Source organism: Bubalus bubalis, chromosome 17 (assembly GCF_019923935.1).
Source record: "Bubalus bubalis isolate 160015118507 breed Murrah chromosome 17, NDDB_SH_1, whole genome shotgun sequence".
NCBI lineage: Eukaryota > Metazoa > Chordata > Mammalia > Artiodactyla > Bovidae > Bubalus > Bubalus bubalis.
Window position 1 is genome coordinate 60,470,958 of NC_059173.1, and position 20,281 is coordinate 60,491,238.

The 20,281-nt window shown below is 38.9% G+C and overlaps 1 protein-coding gene across 18 annotated transcripts in view; it reads right to left on the reverse strand.

Moving 5' to 3' along the window:
- Positions 1-20,281, reverse strand: part of SLC10A7 (solute carrier family 10 member 7) — a 302,433-nt gene that overhangs the window by 163,489 nt on the left and 118,663 nt on the right. For 2 of the 18 annotated variants that reach the window (XM_025268137.3, XM_025268134.3), the window contains one exon: positions 10,746-11,347. The exons of the other annotated variants lie outside the window; for them this stretch is intronic. Coding sequence is in view for 1 of the 2 variants with exons in the window: in XM_025268134.3 (XP_025123919.1) it covers positions 11,291-11,347 (57 nt within the window). In the remaining variant the exon portion in view is untranslated. Of the gene's footprint in view, positions 1-10,745; positions 11,348-20,281 lie in introns of those variants that run through there. 18 annotated transcript variants of the gene reach the window in all.

Consider the following 20,281-nt stretch of genomic DNA (forward strand, 5'->3'; position numbering starts at 1 on the left):
TATAACTGAAACTAACACAATATTGTAAAGAAATTATATCTCAATTTTTTTTAAGATATGGGCTTGGAATTTCAGCACTTGAGCTCTTTGATAGGGAGCAGAACCCTAACCCTTGACTTGTGGAAATTGGTTAAAAAAAAAAAAACAAACACAGGCTAAGCTTAAGGTCTCACTAGACTTACTGTCCTTTATGTCTGATGACAGACAGATGAGCAGACAGGCTGTCATGAAGAGTCCCTAGTCTCCACGCACATTACAACAGTTATCAGTCTGGCCTTGCAGATATATAGATTTTTTTTCTTAAGACTTTTCAAGTGGATGTTCGTACTTTTGACCATCTTTACCCAGTTCATTTCCCACAAATATTAAAAACAGAAGTGAAAGAATACCAAGGAAACAGAAATGAACTAACATGTAATAAAGATTGTGTAAAATGTATGTTGACATTTAGGGAATATATATTTACATATAGGCCATGTAAAGAGGGTGAGAAATAAGAAAAATACCCTAAGGAAAACAAAGGAAAAATGAAAGTCCCACTGAAAGGAAAGAAATTGTAAACACTGAAGGTCCCCAAGACTAGAAACAGCTAAAATTGGCTTGCTGAGTAAGGAGCCAGAGAGAAGAATCAGACAGTCATTTGGTCACGATCAATCAGTATTTTTCTTAGGGATTGTAAGCTGCTGTAACAGCAGAGCTAACAGTCCCCGTACTGGAAAGACTGCACTCCGTCTGATTGCCCTCACAAGACGGGCTGCTGGCCCCCAGTAACCCGAGGTGCTCGGCAATCCCCTCACCTTCTCTGTGCTGTTCCCATCCTCCCCCCAACCTGTGGTCACCGTCTGGCTTGATTCATCTTCTGGATGATGATGGATGACTTAATTACGGAAATAAAGGCAAGAATCAGCTACAGGAGAGAAGCCAAATATGAACAAAAGGGCAAGGACGGGGCCGTTTCCTATGGTCTCTTAATAAGCTTTGTATTTCCCTATGCCCGAGAGGCTTGTGTGGATGCTTTTGGTGAGAGAAAAGAATGAATTAAGGGAGGACAATGCTTAGTTTGCACTCCTCTTACATGCCAGCAGCTCCACTTAGACTTTTCATGTTTCCATATCTGTTCCTGACAACAATCCTGAGCTGCCTACCGATGAGGAAACTGTGACCCCCCAAAAGATGAGAATTTTGCCCACATTCAAGCAGCTAGATAGAAGCACAATTGCTACATGAAGCCAAATTTTTCTGACTCTAAATATCATTATTTTCTCATTATAAAACACCATGGAGTGGATTACACATGCTTAAAATATATTAATTAGAAACTAGGGACTTATACATGAACTATATTTCAATTAAAAGTTAGAAACAAATAAAATTACAAAGTGAATAAATCAAAAGAAAGTACATGAAAATAATCAGTAAAAACTGTATAATGAAGTTGTGATTTGGGGTGCTGTGAATCACCATTTTTTGTTGAGATTGCAAAAGTCAAGTAGCTAAAACTAGATCAATGGACTTTCCTGGTGGTCCAGTGGTTAAAAATCTGCCTTCCAGTGCAAGGGACACAAGTTCAATCCCTGGTCGGGGAACTAAGATCTCACATGGCAAGCCACAACTAGAGGGCGGGCACGCTGCAGCTTGAGAAGTCTTCTGCCACAACTGCAGAGCTCGTGTGCTCTGGGGCCCATGCTCCACAACTAGAGAAGCCTGCACTGCGACAAAGACCCAGTGCAGTCCAGAAAATGTGACAACCACCAACAAAAAACTAGGCCAAGAGAAGTTTTGCGAACCATTTTTAGAAACCGGGTTAAAGGGTAATAATTACACAGCATGTTGGCCTGTTGTGTGTGTGTGTTACGCACTCAGTCATGTCCGACTCTTTTGTGACCCCCCATGGACTGTAGACCACCAGGCTCCTCTGTACATGGGATTTCTGAGGCAAGAATACTGGGGCGGGGGTTGCCATTTCCTTGTCCAGGAGATCTATCTTCCTGACCCTGGGATTAAACCTGGATTTCCTGCATTACACACAGTTTCTTTACCAGCTGAGCCAGCAGTGAAGCCTGTAGGCCTGTTTAGAATGAAATAAAAATTGACATCTACAAAACTACACAAAAGAAGAATAAACACACACACACGTGGATGCGCAAGCACAACCCACAATCATTATACTCAGAGTAAGTTGAAGGTGTGATACACCATTAATACTTTAGCGTGTGAGTTGAGTGAAAGTCGCTCAGTCCTGTCCGACTCTCTGTGACCCCATGGACTATACAGTCCATGGAATTCTCTAGGCCAGAATACTGGAGTGATCTTCCCAACCCAGGGATGGAATCCAGGTCTCCCGCATTGCAGGCAGACTCTTTACCAGCTGAGCCACAAGGGAAGCCCACTTCAGTGTGTACCTCCTAAAAAACAAGGACTCTCCCCTATATAACTACAGCGCGTGTGTGTGTGCTTAGTCGCTTCATTCATGTCCGACTCCCTGTGACCCTATGGACCATGGCCCGCCAGGCTCCTCTGTCCATGGGATTTTCCAGGCAAGAATACTGCAGTGGGTTGCCATTTCCTTCTCCAGGGATATAACTACAGTAAAACATGCTGAATCAGGAAATTATCTTGATAATAATATTACCATCTACCATCAAATCCAGTCCCATCAAATCTCACCAACTATCCCAGTCTAGAATTATATATTTGTACTTGGCTGCTTATCTGGAACTATTCCTTAATCTTCCTATGCTTTTTCATAACCTTGGTATTTTTTGAAGCGTACAGCCCAGTTATTTCTGTTTGCCTCTGTTTGGGTTTGTCTGTGTCATTCTCGTGATTAAATGCAGGTGAGGCATTTTCACAGGAATGTGTCCCAAGTGACGCTACACTCTTCTCAGTATACCACGCCCAGCAGCAATGATGTCTATTTGCCCCATTATTGGGGATGTTCACTTTGCTCATTTGGTTTAAAGGTGGTGTCTTCTAGGCTTCTCATCAGTGAAGTTACCATTCCCTTGTTAATTAAAATACTTTGAGAGTACTGCCATGCTCTTCCTTTATTAACTTTCATGAGCTACTTTTAACCTCCATGGATGATTCATGCCTAAATCAATTATTAGTATTGCTTCTATAATAGTTGCCAAGTGGCAATTTTCTAATGCCATCATTTTTTTAATTTATAAAAGTTCATAGCCTGGGATTCTTCTCATCGATTAGCTGAGTCACTTATTTATATCAGTATGGACCCCTGGGTTCCTATTTTATTCAGTGTGGTATACTCTTCTACTACCATTTATTTTGATGCTAAAATAATTATAGATTTATTAGAATTAATCTAGAATTATTATGTCCTTTCAGGTCGGCTCCTGTGTAACTTCTGACATGGTCTCATGACTTTTTTTTTTCACTTGTTTAAATTGAAGTATAGTTGATGTATAGTTTATATGTTATAGGTGTACAGAATAGTGATTCACAATTTTTAAAGGTTAAATATTCCATTAATACAAAATACTGGCTCTACTCCATGTGCTGTACAATATGTCTTTATAGCTTATTTGATACATAACAGCTTATATCTCTTAACCCCTTACCCCTACCTTGCTCCTTCCTCCTTCTCTTTCCCCAGTGGTCACCACTAATTGGTTCTCTATACCTGAGTCTTTTCTTTTTTGTTGTTATATTCATTAGGTTTTTTTTCCCCCAATTTCACATATAAGTGATATCATACATTTCTGAGCACTAGTTATCCTCAGTTTATTCATGTCCTCATACCCACTGCATGCAATCAATATCCTGGCCCTGCCAGCCTTGATGACCCCCTCAGTCTTACCTCCCACCCAAAATCTCCTCAGCTCGACCACTGACTGACCCTCTTGGTTCTGACCACCTCCTTAGTCCTGGATCCACAGGTTACCCCAACCCCGGCTGCCTCAACGGGAGGGAAGGGAACCCAAATTACATTTTAAAGAAAAATAGGAGGGAGAAAGAAAAAGACAAGGAAAGGAAGAGGAATAGGAGGACAGGAAGAAGAACCCAGCCTCGCTCTTGAACGATTATTTGTGAATAATCTCGGGCGGGGGCAGCAGGGCACAGGGCGCATCACTTTCTCACAGCAAGTGAAGATACTCCATTATATTTTGTCTTCTCTCACTGCTTTAGAGAAGTCTGCTGCGAGACTAGCTGTGGTTGTTGCTTCAGAAAGCTGTCTTTTCTCTCTGATTGTTTTGAAGATTTTTCTCCTTGAGCACTACGTGCAGAGGTTAAGAGCACAAACTTGGGAGCTAGATTATCTGGGTTCAGATCTCGGCCTGGCCACATAGTAGCTGAGTGACCTTAAGAAAATTTAGTAACTTCTTTGTACCTTATTTTCCTCTTCAATACAATCATTGTGAGTTACTATCCATAAACAAGTGAGTTAATATGTATACAAAGTTCTTCGCGATAATCTGGCACAAAATGGCACTGAATAAGTGTTTGTTAGTACTGCTAGTAATGGTTGGGAGTGCAGTGGTCTGGAGTGTACTGAAGTTTAATTTTGACGTATTTATATTTTTTCTACTTGGGACTCGGTGAACTTCTATCTAGGGATTATATCTCACTAATTCAAAAGAATTCTCTCTTTCCAGAGCTCCAATCTGAAACAAGCTTTTACATTAATTTCTGGGCCCACAAAAATAGTATAAATTCATATCTCAGAACCATCTACAGAACAGGCTTGGAATTTCCATGGTTCACAAGACATTCTTTTTCTTCCATTCTAACTCCCAGCCTAGGACAACACTATCACTTATCCTGGCCAAGAAGTAGGGGTTTTTCTAGTACTTCTTTCACTGAGGGGGCACTTCTTAGGATCCCAAATTTATATAATGGTCTGGGTTCTAGCTAACTGCCTTGAATATTCCAAAACTGGCATCCAGTCCTATCACTTCATGGGAAATAGATGGGGAAACAGTGGAAACAGTGTCAGACTTTATTTTTGGGGGCTCCAAAATCACTGCAGATGGTGACTGCAGCCATGAAATTAAAAGACGCTTACTCCTTGGAAGGAAAGTTATGACCAACCTAGATAGCATATTCAAAAGCAGAGATATTACTTTGCCAACAAAGGTTCGTCTAGTCAAGGCTATGGTTTTTCCTGTGGTCATGTATGGTAGTGAGAGTTGGACTATGAAGAAGGCTGAGCGCCGAAGAATTGATGCTTTTGAACTGTGGTGTTGGAGAAGACTCTTGAGAGTCCCTTGGACTGCAAGGAAATCCAACCAAGTCCATGCTGAAGGAGATCAGCCCTGGGATTTCTTTGGAAGGACTGATGCTAAAGCTGAAACTCCAATACTTTGGCCACCTCATGCAAAGAGTTGACTCATTGGAAAAGATTCTGATGCTGGGAGGGATTGGGGATGGAAGAAGAAGGGGACGACAGAGGATGAGATGGCTGGATGGCATCACTGACTCGATGGATGTGAGTCTGGGTGAACTCCGGGAGTTGGTGATGGACAGGGAGGCTTGGTGTGCTGCGATTCATGGGGTCGCAAAGAGTCGGACATGACTGAGTGACTGAACTGAACTGACATTTCATGTAGGTGCATGGATTTGTTGTTGTTTGGTTGCTAAGTTGTGTCCGACTCTTTTGCCACTCCATGGACTGTAGCTTGCCAAGCTCTTCTGTCCAGGGGATTTCCCAGGCAAGAATACTGGAGTGGGTTGCTAATGCCTTCTGCAGGGGATCTTCCTGGGTCAGGGACTGAACCCGCATCTCCTGCATTGGCAGGCGGATTCTTTACCACTGAGCCACCAGGAAATACTTAGTACCTAAATATGAAGGTCTGTAACATTCTTACATGTACAACTTTGGCATTGACAATTGTCCTTTTGACAGAAATTCTGAGAATTGGAACTGACCAAGAGTAGGCTGAACAACAAAATGGTTTATCATTGTGGAATCTGAAGCTGGAAAGATGTAAGTTCAAATCTTGACTTCATCACTTAATAATTGTATCAATGTGGGGGAGAGAAGAACACTAACACTTTAAGTTTTACTGTTAGGACAAATATAATACAAACATAATACCTACTAAATGTTTAGCAATAGCTCCAAGTTCAGGGCAGCTTTGATAGCTGGTATTACTGTATGCAACAATAATAAATAAGTAAAGGTTGATTTATGTACTTGGCTGCGCCAGGTCTTAGTCACGGCTCGTGGAATCTTATTTCGTCGTGTGGGATCTCTGTGGCTGTGCCTGGACTCTCCAGCTGTGGGGTGAGCTCAGTAGTTGAGACACATTAGCTTAGTTGCTCTGCAGTATGTGGGATCTAAGTTCCCTGAACAGATATTGAACCTGGATTGCTCACATTGCAAGGTGGATTCCTTCCACTGGACCACCAGGGAATGCCCTGCTGTTATTATTTTTAAGTGTTTCTGTTATTATTTTTAAGTGTTTTCAATTTTGCTTCACACTGTAAAATTACCATCTAAAAACACTGTATCTACATACACACCTAGCAAGAGTGTGTATTGCTAAGTCTTTCCAGTCTTGCCAATAATAGGTCTTGTCAATCTTGTTCAACCTTCCTAATTTTATAGATGGAAAAACATTTTCATTTGCACTGATTGGCAGTGTGGTTGTACATCTCCTAGGTTTATTGCTCAGCCATGGTGGTTCCTCTGTGAGTAAGAATTAAAGATCTTTGCTCATTTTCCTCCTGGTATATGTATTTGTTTCTTCTTTATCTGCAAGAATTCTTTATACATAAAATAAAAACATCCTTGAGTATATTTTGCCTGGTAGTTACAATGAACAAACTGATACTGTAAGCATTTTCTTTTTTTTTACAGAGGATGAATTCACTGACATCACTGTGAGAATAAACCAAAGAAGAAGTCTTCAGTGAAGTACTTGCAGTGGTATTGGTTATTACCAATCTTGCTTGCCAGACTCATATGAAGATAGCATATGACCTCATCTTTCTTTTTAAGTCAGACTTGACTTCATCTTGCCTAATCAGCACAAAATTCTGTTTCTATAGGATGTCCCAGAGAACATAATAATAATAAAAAAAAGGAGGCTTGTTTAGCATACTAATATTTACAATTACTTAGGATACGTTCAGAGTGTACAGGAAGATCTGCTACATCTTTTCTTTTGCTTGAAAATAAATTCACCCCAAGCTTTTAAAAATTACTTTTCTGTCCCTGTTAGGTAGCTCCACTTCTTATATTTCAAGAGAGTTTTAAGAATTTCCTTCCATCTTGCCATTTCCAGATCTAGCATCTTGGTCCAATTTCTCCTTACCCGTGCCATTCATGATTTGATAGATTTCTACTTTGCAGGCCAAAGAGTCCTAATCTTTCACTTTGTCCTCATATGTCAATTCCCCTTCCCTTCCTCCTACTCCTCTGATCATTTTATAATGAATTGGTAACCACAATAATGAAATTTACAGAGAAAACTAAATTTTGAGATGCTGCCATAACTAATGGAGTCAGAGAAATGATGAAAAGAGCTTTAACGAGGTTTGAGGTATGGTTGGAATATTACAGATTGAAAATCAATTTGGAAAATGCTGTCAGCTTCATCCACAGCGGGGAAATTACTTAAACACACATATCTAAAAGGGTAGGAGTAACTTTGAAGGCGATGAAGAACTGAGAATTATTTTATAATAGAGAAAAAGAGGTTTTTTTTTTTCTATTTATCATCTATCGCTATTTTGCCATGATTAAAGGTGGGCTTCCCTTGTGTCTCAGCTGGTAAAGAATCCACCTGCAATGTGGGAGACCTGGGTTTAATCCCTGGGTTGGGAAGATCCCCTGGAGAAGGGAAAGGCTACCCACTCCAGTATTCTGGCCTGGAGAATTTCATGGACTGTATAGTCCATGGGGTCGCAAAGAGTCAGACATGACTGAGCACTTTCACCTCACCTCAAAGTTTAAAAATAAAATAAAAATTTAAAAAAATAAAATAAAATAAAATAAAAAAGTCTAAGTAGGTAAATATCAAAATACCTTGGGTATTCAAATTCTGGAAGGACTAATAAATAATTAAGCATTTGACTATTATAACTAGTTTACTCTTAACACTACCTAATGTTGTAGGTAAAAGAGTTTTATGGCTTCTTTGCAACATTGCATACAAAAACACTGCCTAATTTTGGTCATCTCATACAACACATTTTATCTTCCTCAAGAGAAAAAACTGAATTTTGTGAACTCTGAATTGATGGATATTTTACAGAAAAACATACCTTTACCATAAAACCATTTATGCCATCTACTGCACGTACTGTAAAGCACCATACACATCAAAGAGAAATTACTGCTTAAACAGATTATCAGGTCGTAGAACAATTAGAAGTTGCAGTTCTCTCAAAATAACTCTAGTGAGACCTGGAAAACTGCTTCAAGTCTGGGCTATTTAAGCATTCAACAGATTCTCTGTTTTTAATCTTTGAAAATTAGATGAAAGCTATGGCCTTTCTCTCTAGAAAAACCCATATACAATTACAGAATACATTTTGAGTATAAATTTTCAGAATGTACTAGGACTCCAAGTCTCCAGGCTAAAAAGTTCTTTCTCTAGAGGAAATTTGGATTTTAGGACTATCACTAAATACCTAATATGCAAACCAATCCGTTTCTACCTTCGGCACTCCATCTATTTTTTTTGCAGCATAGAAGAATTAGAGCTTCACTGTAGGTTTCACCTTATCCATAAACTCTTCATTACTGCTTTGCAGAATACAGCCTTGTCAGCCTCTAAAACTCACTATTGGTGCAGCTTCTACCTGATCTCCACTCTCAGCTACAGATAACTTCCAAGGAGATCCTGAGTGACCACACTGGAGACCTAATAATTTGACAGAGCAGCCTTAGCACTTTGACATGTAAGCAGCCAATGGCCGCTGATCTGCTTAGTGCCTGGTTCCTAGGGCCCTTCCTAGAATGCAGTTCTGATCTCTCATGTATAAACTTGGTTCATTTTCATGATTCTTTACAAACTGCCAAGATAACGCAATGTATGCAGAAGTCATATTATCACAAGTGAGGCTGAAAGCATGCCTGAAAAAAAGAAGTCAAGTTTCTAGCTCCAAGACTCTTTCACAGCATATATACAAGTTTCACTATTAAAGGGGTGGTGGGGGGGGCGGGGGGAGGGGGCGTAACTTCCAAGAGTAACAGATACACATTTATTCATATCCAAACACAGTATATTCCAAGATCAAATAAATATAATTTATTTAAGCAAACAGCTATTGTGCCAGACTGTATAATTGGCTACCTAAAGGCCACTCTGTCCTCTTATATGCTAACAGAGCTCTGTTTTCTTTAGAACAACATGTCTAACCCTGAATGTGTCTCATGAGTAGTTCAAACTAGTCATTTCCAACCAATATGAGTCTTTCAAAAATATATGTATGTATGTGTGTGTGTGTGTGTGAAGTTGCTCAGTCGTGTCTGACTCTTTGCAACCCTGTGGACTGTAGCCCACCAGGCTCCTCTGTCCATGGGATTCTCCAGGCAAGAATACTGGAGTGGGTTGCCATTTCCTTCTCCAGGGGATCTTCCCAACCCAGGGATTGAACCCGGGTCTCCTGCTTTGCAGGCAGACGCTTTATTCTTACAAATATATATATTTATTCTTATTTATTTGGCTGTGCTGGGTCTTTGCAGCACGTGGGATCTTGGATCTTCATTGCAGCATGCAGGATCTTTAGTTGTAGCATGAGAACTCTCAGTTGCAGCATGTCAGATCCAGTTCTCCGGCCAGGGATTGAACCCAGACTCCCTGTTCTGACAGCACAGAATCTTAGCCACTGGACTACCAGGGAAGTTCCACCAATATGAGTCTTAAATGTACCAAAGATAGAGAAGATATTCATCCCCTGACCCAACTCTCAGGGCAGAAGGGGCAGGACCTAGAGCAGCAGGAACACTCTTTTTGCCCCTAGGATGTTGCATTCCTTATGTGTGTCATGAAGGGAAGGGGTCAAGAGGCATAGGTCTAAGCCAAAGTCTGTTCTCTTTGATACCCAATTTGTCTCCTTTTCTTACAGCGAGCAGTAACCCTGTGATTGAGATCACAATGAAATATTAGAGCAAGTCTGCTGAGAACCTCTTGGGAATGTTTGTTCTTACAAAGGGCAGAAATGAGAAGAAAGCTTCCCAGCAGTGTCTTTCCCCTTCCACACTACCTTGAACAAAGGCATGGTGCCCGAAGCTGCAGCAGCCAACTTGCTACCTAGGGGTCACAAAGCAGGTATGCTGAAGCCTTTCGTGTTTGGAGCCAAAAAAAAGATATCTTAAACCTATACATTTGCACAGACAGCGTCAAAATTTCAGCAGTTCTGAAACGTTGAGTCTCAACAGAGGAAGGAAGGAAGGGAAGAAGGAAAGAAGAAAGACAGAAGGACATCTCTTGTTCCTAGCTTCTTCACCTTTAAAATGAGGCGTTCATGTTTTCCTGCCTATGTCGAGGAATAAAACATAAATGTGATAACACAAACATAATAAAGCCTCTTTGGGTGTCCTGAATTCACAAAAAGCAGGTGTTTTGACACCAGTATCAGTCTAGTACCAGAGCAGTACTCTGTAGCAAGGTCAACCAACCCCTGAGACCAAAAAACAAAATGAACCAAAATGAAGGTAGAAATAATTCCATGAATTGTGGTATTTCCCCTAAAATGTAAGTCTGCTTAAAATTACGTAGTAAAGGCTTAAAAATATCGCAGCTCTACCTTTTAAAAATCAAGACCCTTAATTATAAGATTAGAGAATAAATGGTTTATTTTTCTTAAGCCTTCTTATCCAGTAAGGAATAAGGGACACATATGCAGGCACTTAAGAAATATTTCATGGTGAGGTTGATGGTAATGACAGTTTGAAAGCCACTTTCACATTTATTTGTCTTTAGTGGCTTTGATTATAACAAACATGAAAAAGAAAAACAATTTCCAGTTTCTGTTGTTTCATAGTGTCCCTTAAACCTGTGAGTTATCTGTTCTAAGATTTTTTTTTTTTTCCATACAGAAATGTAAGTCATTCACTTGCAGGAATAAAACTTACAAAATGAAGTTCATTTTGCTTGTCAAGTGCAGATAAAAGGAAGAAGGGGAAGAAACAGTTTAAATGTAAAAGGCACCTTTTCCCTAACTCCTGAACTAGTTCACACAATACAATGAATAATTGAACTGCCTGAAACTTCATATGTGCAGAACGCTGCATGCAGACCAGCGGTATTTTCACTTCAAATTTGTATAGTCTTTAGTCAACATGCTTCATCTGCATTTCTAACACCTGCTTCAGTCAGCTGTGAAGTAGGCTGTTATCTCTATGGCTGTCTTTTATCTTCACTCTGTCGCTCTACCAAAAAAAAAAAAAAAGCATGATAGAATATAATTACTTGGCCTAAAAGAGATGGGAGGAACTCACACGATTTTCTGAAAGGTATTTTCCTTTATCTTTTCCAAAAATAATTTAAAAACAAGTTACTAATCATCATTACTTATTGTACACATCTTTGAACATTAATTTTATACAGCAAAAATAACAGCATTGCTATTTCTCTGCAATGAGTATCTGTTTTAGGAGCAAAGGAAAGTAAAAAAAAAAAAAAATTAAATGCAATGACTGATAAAATCATTTGTAACATATTTCTTCTAAACTTATTATTGTGCTGTTATTAAAATGATACTCCTGTGTAAAATAGCTAGATAGTGGGAAGCTGCTGTCTAGCACAGCTAGGTGCTCTGTGATGACCTAGCAGGGTGGGATGAGCAAGTGGGAATCTGCTACATAATAGCAGATTCACTTTGTTGTACAGCTGAAACTAACACAACATTGCAAAGCAATTATACTTCAATTTCCCTTCAGAAAATTATACTCTTTAGTTTAGCATGCATAAGGTGACCTAGGTTAGTTTTGTATATATCAACATCAGTCAAATTTGACTACCTTTTGTCAGCTACTCACATTATTCATCCTGTATTAAACAACTTCATCTGGATGATTTAAGTAAAAAAGCTTAAAAGAACGAGGTTCTCTCATAAAGAAATTATCTTAGGAGAGGAGGAAAAATGGGGAGTAGTTGAGGAAAGAACTGGACTAAAAGGGAACATTTTCCGCTTTATCATCATTCTGCTATTTTCCTTCATAACTAAAATTAGAATGTGATTATTTCATCTATTGTTCTTTTCCTGACTTGAATGTAAACTTCATCTACAAGGACTATGCCTGACTAATTTACCACTATATTCCTAATATCTGTCTTAGTCCTAGGCATACAGTTAAAACTATATAAAAATTTCTTAAAGAAATGAATTTAAAAATTTTCTACCAGACTGAATGGAAAGGGATCCTGAAGGACCATTTGAACTTCTCTACAGGGGGAGAAGGTATCTCCTTAAAGTCTTCATTTAATAGTCCTAAAATCAGTATTTTCATTCCCAGTGAAAACAGTAAATAGTGAATACTTGAGAAAACAATAGAAAGAAATTAAGCAACTTCCAGAGAAAGAATCATTTAATAATTCAAAGGATATTCAAACTTTAGGACTCCTTCAAGGAAACAAAGCTAAACTTTATGAAAAACCAGATACATGGGGAAATCCCATTAAAAGGAAGGAATGTGCATCAGGATGCAATACTACAAAGTTCAAATTATAGAGTATTTTAAAAGAAAGAAACTTTGACTGCCTTCTATAACTTGAACTATCCTCTGGTTTAAAATGAAACTCCTTCAGCTTCATGATATAATGGAAAGTAGAATGCATGTGAAATAATAGGGACAGATTCTAGCTGAGTTTCTTCTCATTGCCGGCTAGCTAAGTTTGGACAAACCAATGGACTTTTCTGATGAAAGTAATAACAGCTAGTTTTTGTTACTTACCAATGTGCCAGACACTCTATTAAACCTTTTACGAAGAATATTTCATGTAACCTGCACAACACTACCCAAGGTAGATACACTTGCATCCATGGCATTTTGTTATGGTAGCTCAAATTAACTAATACACCATTTCATTTAGATTTAAACTGAAAAACCTTGCAATGGCCCACAAAGGCCCTAACCATATAATCTGGCCCCCTTTACATATCTGAACTTATCTCTATTGCCCTCCCTATTCTGGCTCTTTTCCTGTCTGGCCCTTTGCACTTTGCGTGCATTCTCTTTATACATGAGTGCATGCTAAGTCACTTCAGTCATGTCTGACACTTTGCAACCCTACAGACTATAGCCCACCGGGCTCCTCTGTCCATGGGATTCTCTAGGCAAGAATACTAGAGTGGGTTGCCAGGCCCTCCCCCAGGGGACATTCTCTTTATATAGACACTATTTCCCAAAATATTCTCATAGCTTCCTCCCTCACCTGCTTCAAGTTTCTGTTTAAACATTCTAAATGAGACTGTCACTTATCACCTTTTAAAAAACTGCAATTTCTCTAGTTTCTTGTCTTTCTCCCTTCCTGCTTTACTTTTCTCCATTTCCTCTATATGACATATAAGTAAAATACATAGATTTACAACTAAAATATATAATACAGTCTAATACATAATAATTATATGAAATATATATGTTTAGTCATAAATCTATACATTTTAGTTATCATATGCCCTCACTAGAAAGGTAAGCTCCATGAGTGTTTGTCTGTTTTATACATTTGCGTAGCCTCAGTATAGAGTATGTGCTCAATATAAAGTATTCACTGAGTGAATGAACTAGAGACACTCAAGTATGTTTATATGGAAGCTGCCTTGAGCGTGAAGAAGGTGGCATGGGATGAAGCAGGAGGCAAGGTACAGATCATACAGGGCCTTGTAAGTCATATAAGGAATTTTGGTACTTATCCCAAGAGATATTGAAGGATTTTAAGTAGGAAAATGACACACCAATTTAGATCGTTCAAGATCATTCTCACTGCTGTATGTGCTTTGCTAAGTTGCCTCCATTGTGTGAGACTCTTTGCAATCCCAAGGACTGTAGCCCACCAGGTTCCCCTGTCTATGGGGATTCTCCAGGTAAGAATACTGGAGTGGGTTGCCATCAGAGAATGGTATTTGTGTTATTCAGTCGCTAAGTCATGTCTGACTCTGCAACCCCAAGGACTGCAGCACACCAGGATTCCCTGTCTTTTCCCGGGCTTACTCAAACTCATGTTCATGGATTCGGTGATACCATCCAACCATTTCATTCTCTGTTGCCCCCTTCTCCTCCTGCCCTCAATCTTTCCCAGCATCAGGGTCTCTTCCCTAGTGGCTCAAACAGTAAAATAATTCGCCTGCAATGCAAGAGACTGCAAATTCAATTCCTGGGTTCTGAAGATCCCCTGGAGAAGGGAATGGCTATCCACTCCAGTATTCTTGCCTGGAGAATTCCATGGACAGAGGACCCTGGTAGGCTACAGTCCATGGGGTTGCAAAGAGTCAGACATGACTGAGAGAGAACGGAATGGAATGGGCCAAAAAAGAATTGTAAAAATCCAAAGCAACTTCCATCTCCAGGGTTAATCCATGGTTTCATGCTTCTTTGTGCGAGGATGTATACACCTTTAACACACACTGATTGTGAAAAGAATGCATTGCTCGCCTTATCACAATTATATTTGCAAAGCTCCCGACACTATCTCTCAAAATTTTCATGTTTCTTAAATATTTTTATTGGAGTATAGTTGCTTTATAATGTTGTGCTAGTTTCTACTGTACAGCAAAGTGAATCAGTTATCAGTTCAGTTGCTCAGTGGTGTCCAACTCTTTGCAACCCCGTGGACTGCACCATGTCAGGTTTCCCTGTCCATCACCAACTCCCAGAGCCTGCTAAAACTCATGTCTATGGAGTCAGTGATGCCATCCAACCATCTCATCCTCTGTCGTCCCCTTCTCCTTCTGCGTTCAATCTTTCTCAGCATCAGGGTCTTTTCCAATGAGTCAGTTCTTCACATCAGATGGCCACAGTATTGGGGTTTCAGCTTCAGCATCAGTCCAGAGAATATTCAGGACTTATTTCCTTTAGGATTGACTGGTTTGCATCAGCTATATGTATACACATATTCCCTCCTTGTTGGATTTCCTTCCCATTTAGGTCACCACAGAACATTAAGCAGAGTTTCCTGGGCTAGACAGTAGGCTCTCATTAGTTATCTATTTTATACATGGTATCAACAGGGTACATATATCAATCCCATTTCCCAATTCATTCTATCTCCCCTTTCCCTCCTTGGTGTCCATATGTTTGTTCTCTATGTCTGTGTCTCTACTTCCTTCTGAATAAGCCCTGAAATGAAAATGTACTTATACAACAACTTTTATGAAACTCTAATTACTCAGCCCCCAGTGCATAATGTAGTCAGTACTTTGAGCCTACACAAAACGTATCTCTGAACTAGGTGCATAAAGGTTATGATGAGCCTAATTTTCTGAGATTCTTCAGCTATAAATTTGGCTAAGAGCCTGGGTAGTACAGGAAAGAAGATAAGTGAGAGAAACACTGGTGATTTAACCTCCAGTGTTCCCTTAAGGACAAACATTTGTCACCTTGACAGCAAGGTGAAAGGTTTGCAGCGAGTGTGCTTATAACAGGGCTCACCCCACTCTCTCCTCCCCGGGGACTGGTGATTTCCGACCGGGCATGATCTGAACAGATGACGATGCTGACGACGAGCCACGGGAAAGGCCAGTGGAGGAAAAGAGGTTGAGACCCACATAACTCAGAGTCTCAAACTGAAATGCTACTCCAGGGACCACCACAAAGATTTACCATTTGCTGTTCTTCTTCCTAAGGTTCCACTAGAGGCTAGAGTAATCAACCCTATAAATTATCACGGAACATTCTAACAGTGTCCAGTGTTAACAGCCTGGATCCCATTGCTAATAATTATGAGCCTGTTATAAAGCTGAAGTAGGTCCGAGACACATATATCTCCACTTTCTATACACATCTCTCAATTCCTAATTTGAATATGAAAGTCTGCTGCAGGCTTAAATCAGGTGCTAAAATGAGCCTGATTTTTACTCTCAATGAATACACATAACCCAAATTAGCATTAATGTCATGACACCTATGCATCAAAAGGAATAATAGGATCTCTGTTTTGGTCTATGAGCTAAATTGTTTACACTATTTTCAAAGTGAAATAGGAAGAGATATTTTGAAAGCTGAGTACTTCTTAAAAAAAGAATTAAAGACACTAATTTATATATTAAATTTATTAATTTTGTATTATTTAATTTCAGGAATCAGTGGCATCTCTTTATGTCTCCCTTTGATGAATGGAACTTTGGCTGTGATACTGCTTTACACTTTGAAAGAAGTGAGCTGAAATCACTATAAAATCACAATTGAAGCTATTATCCATCCCATTTGAATATTTATTCACTACCTAATCATCACTGACTCAAAGTACTGTCAGATGGGCCAAATCATGTTTAAGAAAAAAATAAACTATAACCCAATGAACTCAAACAAACACAATTAATAGAAAAATAAGATTTTAAAAATGTACCAAAAACGTATAAGAGTGGCAGAAGAGAGGTGGAGACTGGGATACAGAAAGGATGAGATCAGAAGTCTTAAAAAAAAAAAAAAAGAGGGAAGGGAATTAACGGTCAACCGCAAAGAATCTTTATGAGTTTAAGACCCATGTATTGTGCATTCACAAAGGGAAAGGAGATTCCACCCATATCTATTCCTGAACACTAGCCTTTGGATGTCCCAATACTACCATGTAACTAACAGGTACCAGTCCAAACTTAATCATCTCACTCAAAATTATTCCCTTGCTTAAATTCCGTTTTCCTTCACACCACCACAGCTTTAATCCTAAAATATTTGAGTCCCCTGCCTATGTTCCTTGTGCTTCCTGGTCTTTCTGTCATAAAGATATTCCAAACTCTTTCATGAAAAACTGGACCAGGAAAACAGTGAGCTGAGTTAACAACCGCTGAAGCTGAGAGAGACGTCCTCACCATTCATTAACATTATCTGATCTGCCTTGCACAAGTTTCAGAGTCTCTAATTTAAAAATGTTGTTGATGTTTTTATTTATTTATTTATTTTTTTAATTTTATTTTATTTTTAAACTTTACATAATTGTCTTAGTTTTGCCAAATATCAAAATGAATCCACCATAGGGTTCAAGCAAATATTAGAGACTAGATAAAAAGTCTTAATACAGGATTATAGTAGAGGGTTTTGGCCATAGGGACGAGGAGCGTCAGGGTGTCTAAAATTAGCTAGATAATACAATAATCATAGCAGCTACCACCTATAATTCTTGCTAATGTGCCAGACACCCTGCTAAGCATCTCAGAGACTTGGTCTTACTGAATCCTTTTAACAGTGCTTGGAAGTAGGGTCCTGGCTTCAAAGCTTGGTGATGAGGTGCCTGTGTCAGGGCCTTCATATAGTAGGCACTCCATTAATATTAGTTGTCTAAGTAATGTAATAAATGGCTAAGAAAAATTTCCCTTTTTCTTTTGTGTTTGTGGTTCTTTGTCAGAAAATTCAAAGGCTCTAGCCAGGACATTCATCACTCTTGGTTTCTACTCAGAGTGGTATATATCAGTCTTTCACATACAGGCTCACCAACAAGCACACTGCTGCCAGGCCTCTGCTCCTAAGACACCATTTCCAGCGGGGTACACTCCTAGAAGATGCCTCGGTCATGTCTCACCAGGTATCAAGTTCAAGTTTTGCTTCCCATTCAAGGCTCTTCGTGAACCTGTCTCACATCATTTCCGCCAGTCACCAACAAGAACTGGCTTAGTCCAGTAAACATCTCTTTTTACTTTATCTTGCTTACAACTGCCCATTCATTTATTTACTCATTACATATTTTTTTAAGATTTTTTTTTGATGTGGACCATTTTTAAAGTCTTTATTGAATTTGTTACAGTATTTTGTCTGTTTTTTATGTTTTGATGTTTTGATATTGTAGCATGTGGAATCTTAGCTTCCCGCCCAGGGATTGAACTCCCACCCACTACTCACTGCAAGAAGTCTTAACCACTGGCCCACCAGGGAAGTCCCTGTTCATTACATATTGATCATCTACTACGTACAAGGCACTGTATTTGCCATTGCTGTGCTTAGTTGCTCAGTCATGTCTGACTCTTGGCGACCCCATGGACTACACAGGTTCCTCTGTCCATGGGGATTCTCCAGGCAAGAACACTGGAGTGGGTTGCCATTCCCTTCTCCAGGGGATCTTCCCAACCCAGAGAATGAACTCAGGTCTCCCACATTGCAGGTGAATTCTTTACCATCTGAGCCAAAAGGGAAGCCCAAGAATACTAGAGTGGGTAGCCTATCCCTTCTCCAGGGGATCTTCCTGGCCCAGGAATGGCTGGGATTTCCTGCATTTCAGGCAGATTCTTTTTCAGTGGAGCTACCAGGGAAGCCCAAATTTACCATTACATCTACATAAAGAAAGAGAACAGCGAGCATACCAGGCCCAGCTCCTGCCTTTGCAGGCCACAGCCACTCTCAGGCTGACCTTCTGTTTGGGCTGTTCTTGATTTTCAAGATCTTACATTGAACATCATCCAGGAACCCTTTCTTGATCGCTTCCCTCTTGTCTTGCTCTCCCTTTCTGAATTAATGGTACCACACATTTAAGCACCTGACCAGATTTTTTCTTGTTTTTCTCCTAGTATTTTACTTCTGCTTGTCTCATTTCCTCCATTACACTAAGTCTCTTAAATTAAAGAAACTGTGTCTTATACTTTTCTTCATCACCCGACTGAATGTAATTCAGCTGAATTCATGGATATGGATATATCCTTAAATAGCTTTTGGAAAGAGTTTAAAATATTAAGTCAAGCTAATCATAGACCAAGATCTAATTTATCCTTGCAAATAGAGATATAAGAAAATCTCTAGGGAAGGAACAGGTATATAAGGTATAGTTCTGTAAATGAAAAAAGAGGAACAAAAAATTTCTCCTATATGGCATAACTGTTTCCCAATCATGTGTGATACTTTATAAGTTCTATGAAACGTCAGGTTTTTTTTTTTTTGTTTAATTCATGTGTTTTGTAGAACATAATTTGGAGACCACACCATAGGGCAAATTTAATAGGGCTCTGCTAAGACGTCAATAATATTGATAAAAGTAAATGAGGTCTTTACTTATTTAACTTTTTTAAAAGAACTATTTTCAATGGAAGCAAAGATTAATATTCTATATGTAGAGACCATTTTCATTTTTTATATATAGAGACTATTGTGTGTATATATGTATCTTTTACATTTACTTTAAAAAATATTACTATAGTTAATCATGTGTAAAATTGTAACTAAAAAATCTAATAAATGAATTTGTAAATTTCTCACAACAAACACACCTTTCTTTCAGAAATGCATCGTCAACTATGACAAATATTAGACCAGGCCTTATACCAGGTTTCGTCTACAAGATGTTAACATCATAACTCATCATTAACTAAGCCTACTAGAAAGACTTTTGCATACAGAATTAGTAATCGTAAGATCTCCTTAGCCTTAGCCTGGAATGAACATCACTATATTCTCAAATTCTGTTTATTCTGAAAGACTTCCTCTCATTCCATCCCTTCTGGGAAATAGTCCCAATTGTCCATACTGTAGCTATTCTTTTACATGGATTTTTGTATATATTTGATTACTACAGCGTAAGCCCTCTGAGAGCAGGGTCTGTGCCTGGAGACCTCTTGGTACTTCTCCCAGCAGTTACACTGAAACCACTACCTTGAAAGTACTCAATAAAAATGACCTTGTCTAAAGATAAGAACAATTCTATATAAGAATATGAATGAGTAAATATTTATTTGAGGGTAGATACATACACTCCAAGAAGTTATTTCACAAGTCTACCAAGCACATAAAAATTCCACAGGTAGAAACTATATGTGGGGTCTCAAAGAGTCAGACACAACTTAGCGACTGAACAGCAACAAATATATATATATATATATATTTTACTGATCAAGAAATCAAAAAAATCCAAAATTTGAAATCACTGACCATGTTAAACTACTATGTACAAAAGAAGTCTTATTGAACATAATCTTTCAAATGTGCAGGGGGTGAAAGCAGATTTTTAAAAATTCTACGATTTTCATGAGAACAGGCACTGTTAAATACAGAGGAAGGCACACAAGTTAAAAATGAAATCATATCCAGGCCTTGAAAATGCATTGACTTTCAGGCACCTGGCTACAACATTTTGCTATTTTCCAAAGGACAGCTCTTTATTTTCCTGGCATTGTCAGCATTTCTGAATGAGTTTTCTTAATTTGTCAAAATAGCACACTGTTGAAAAAG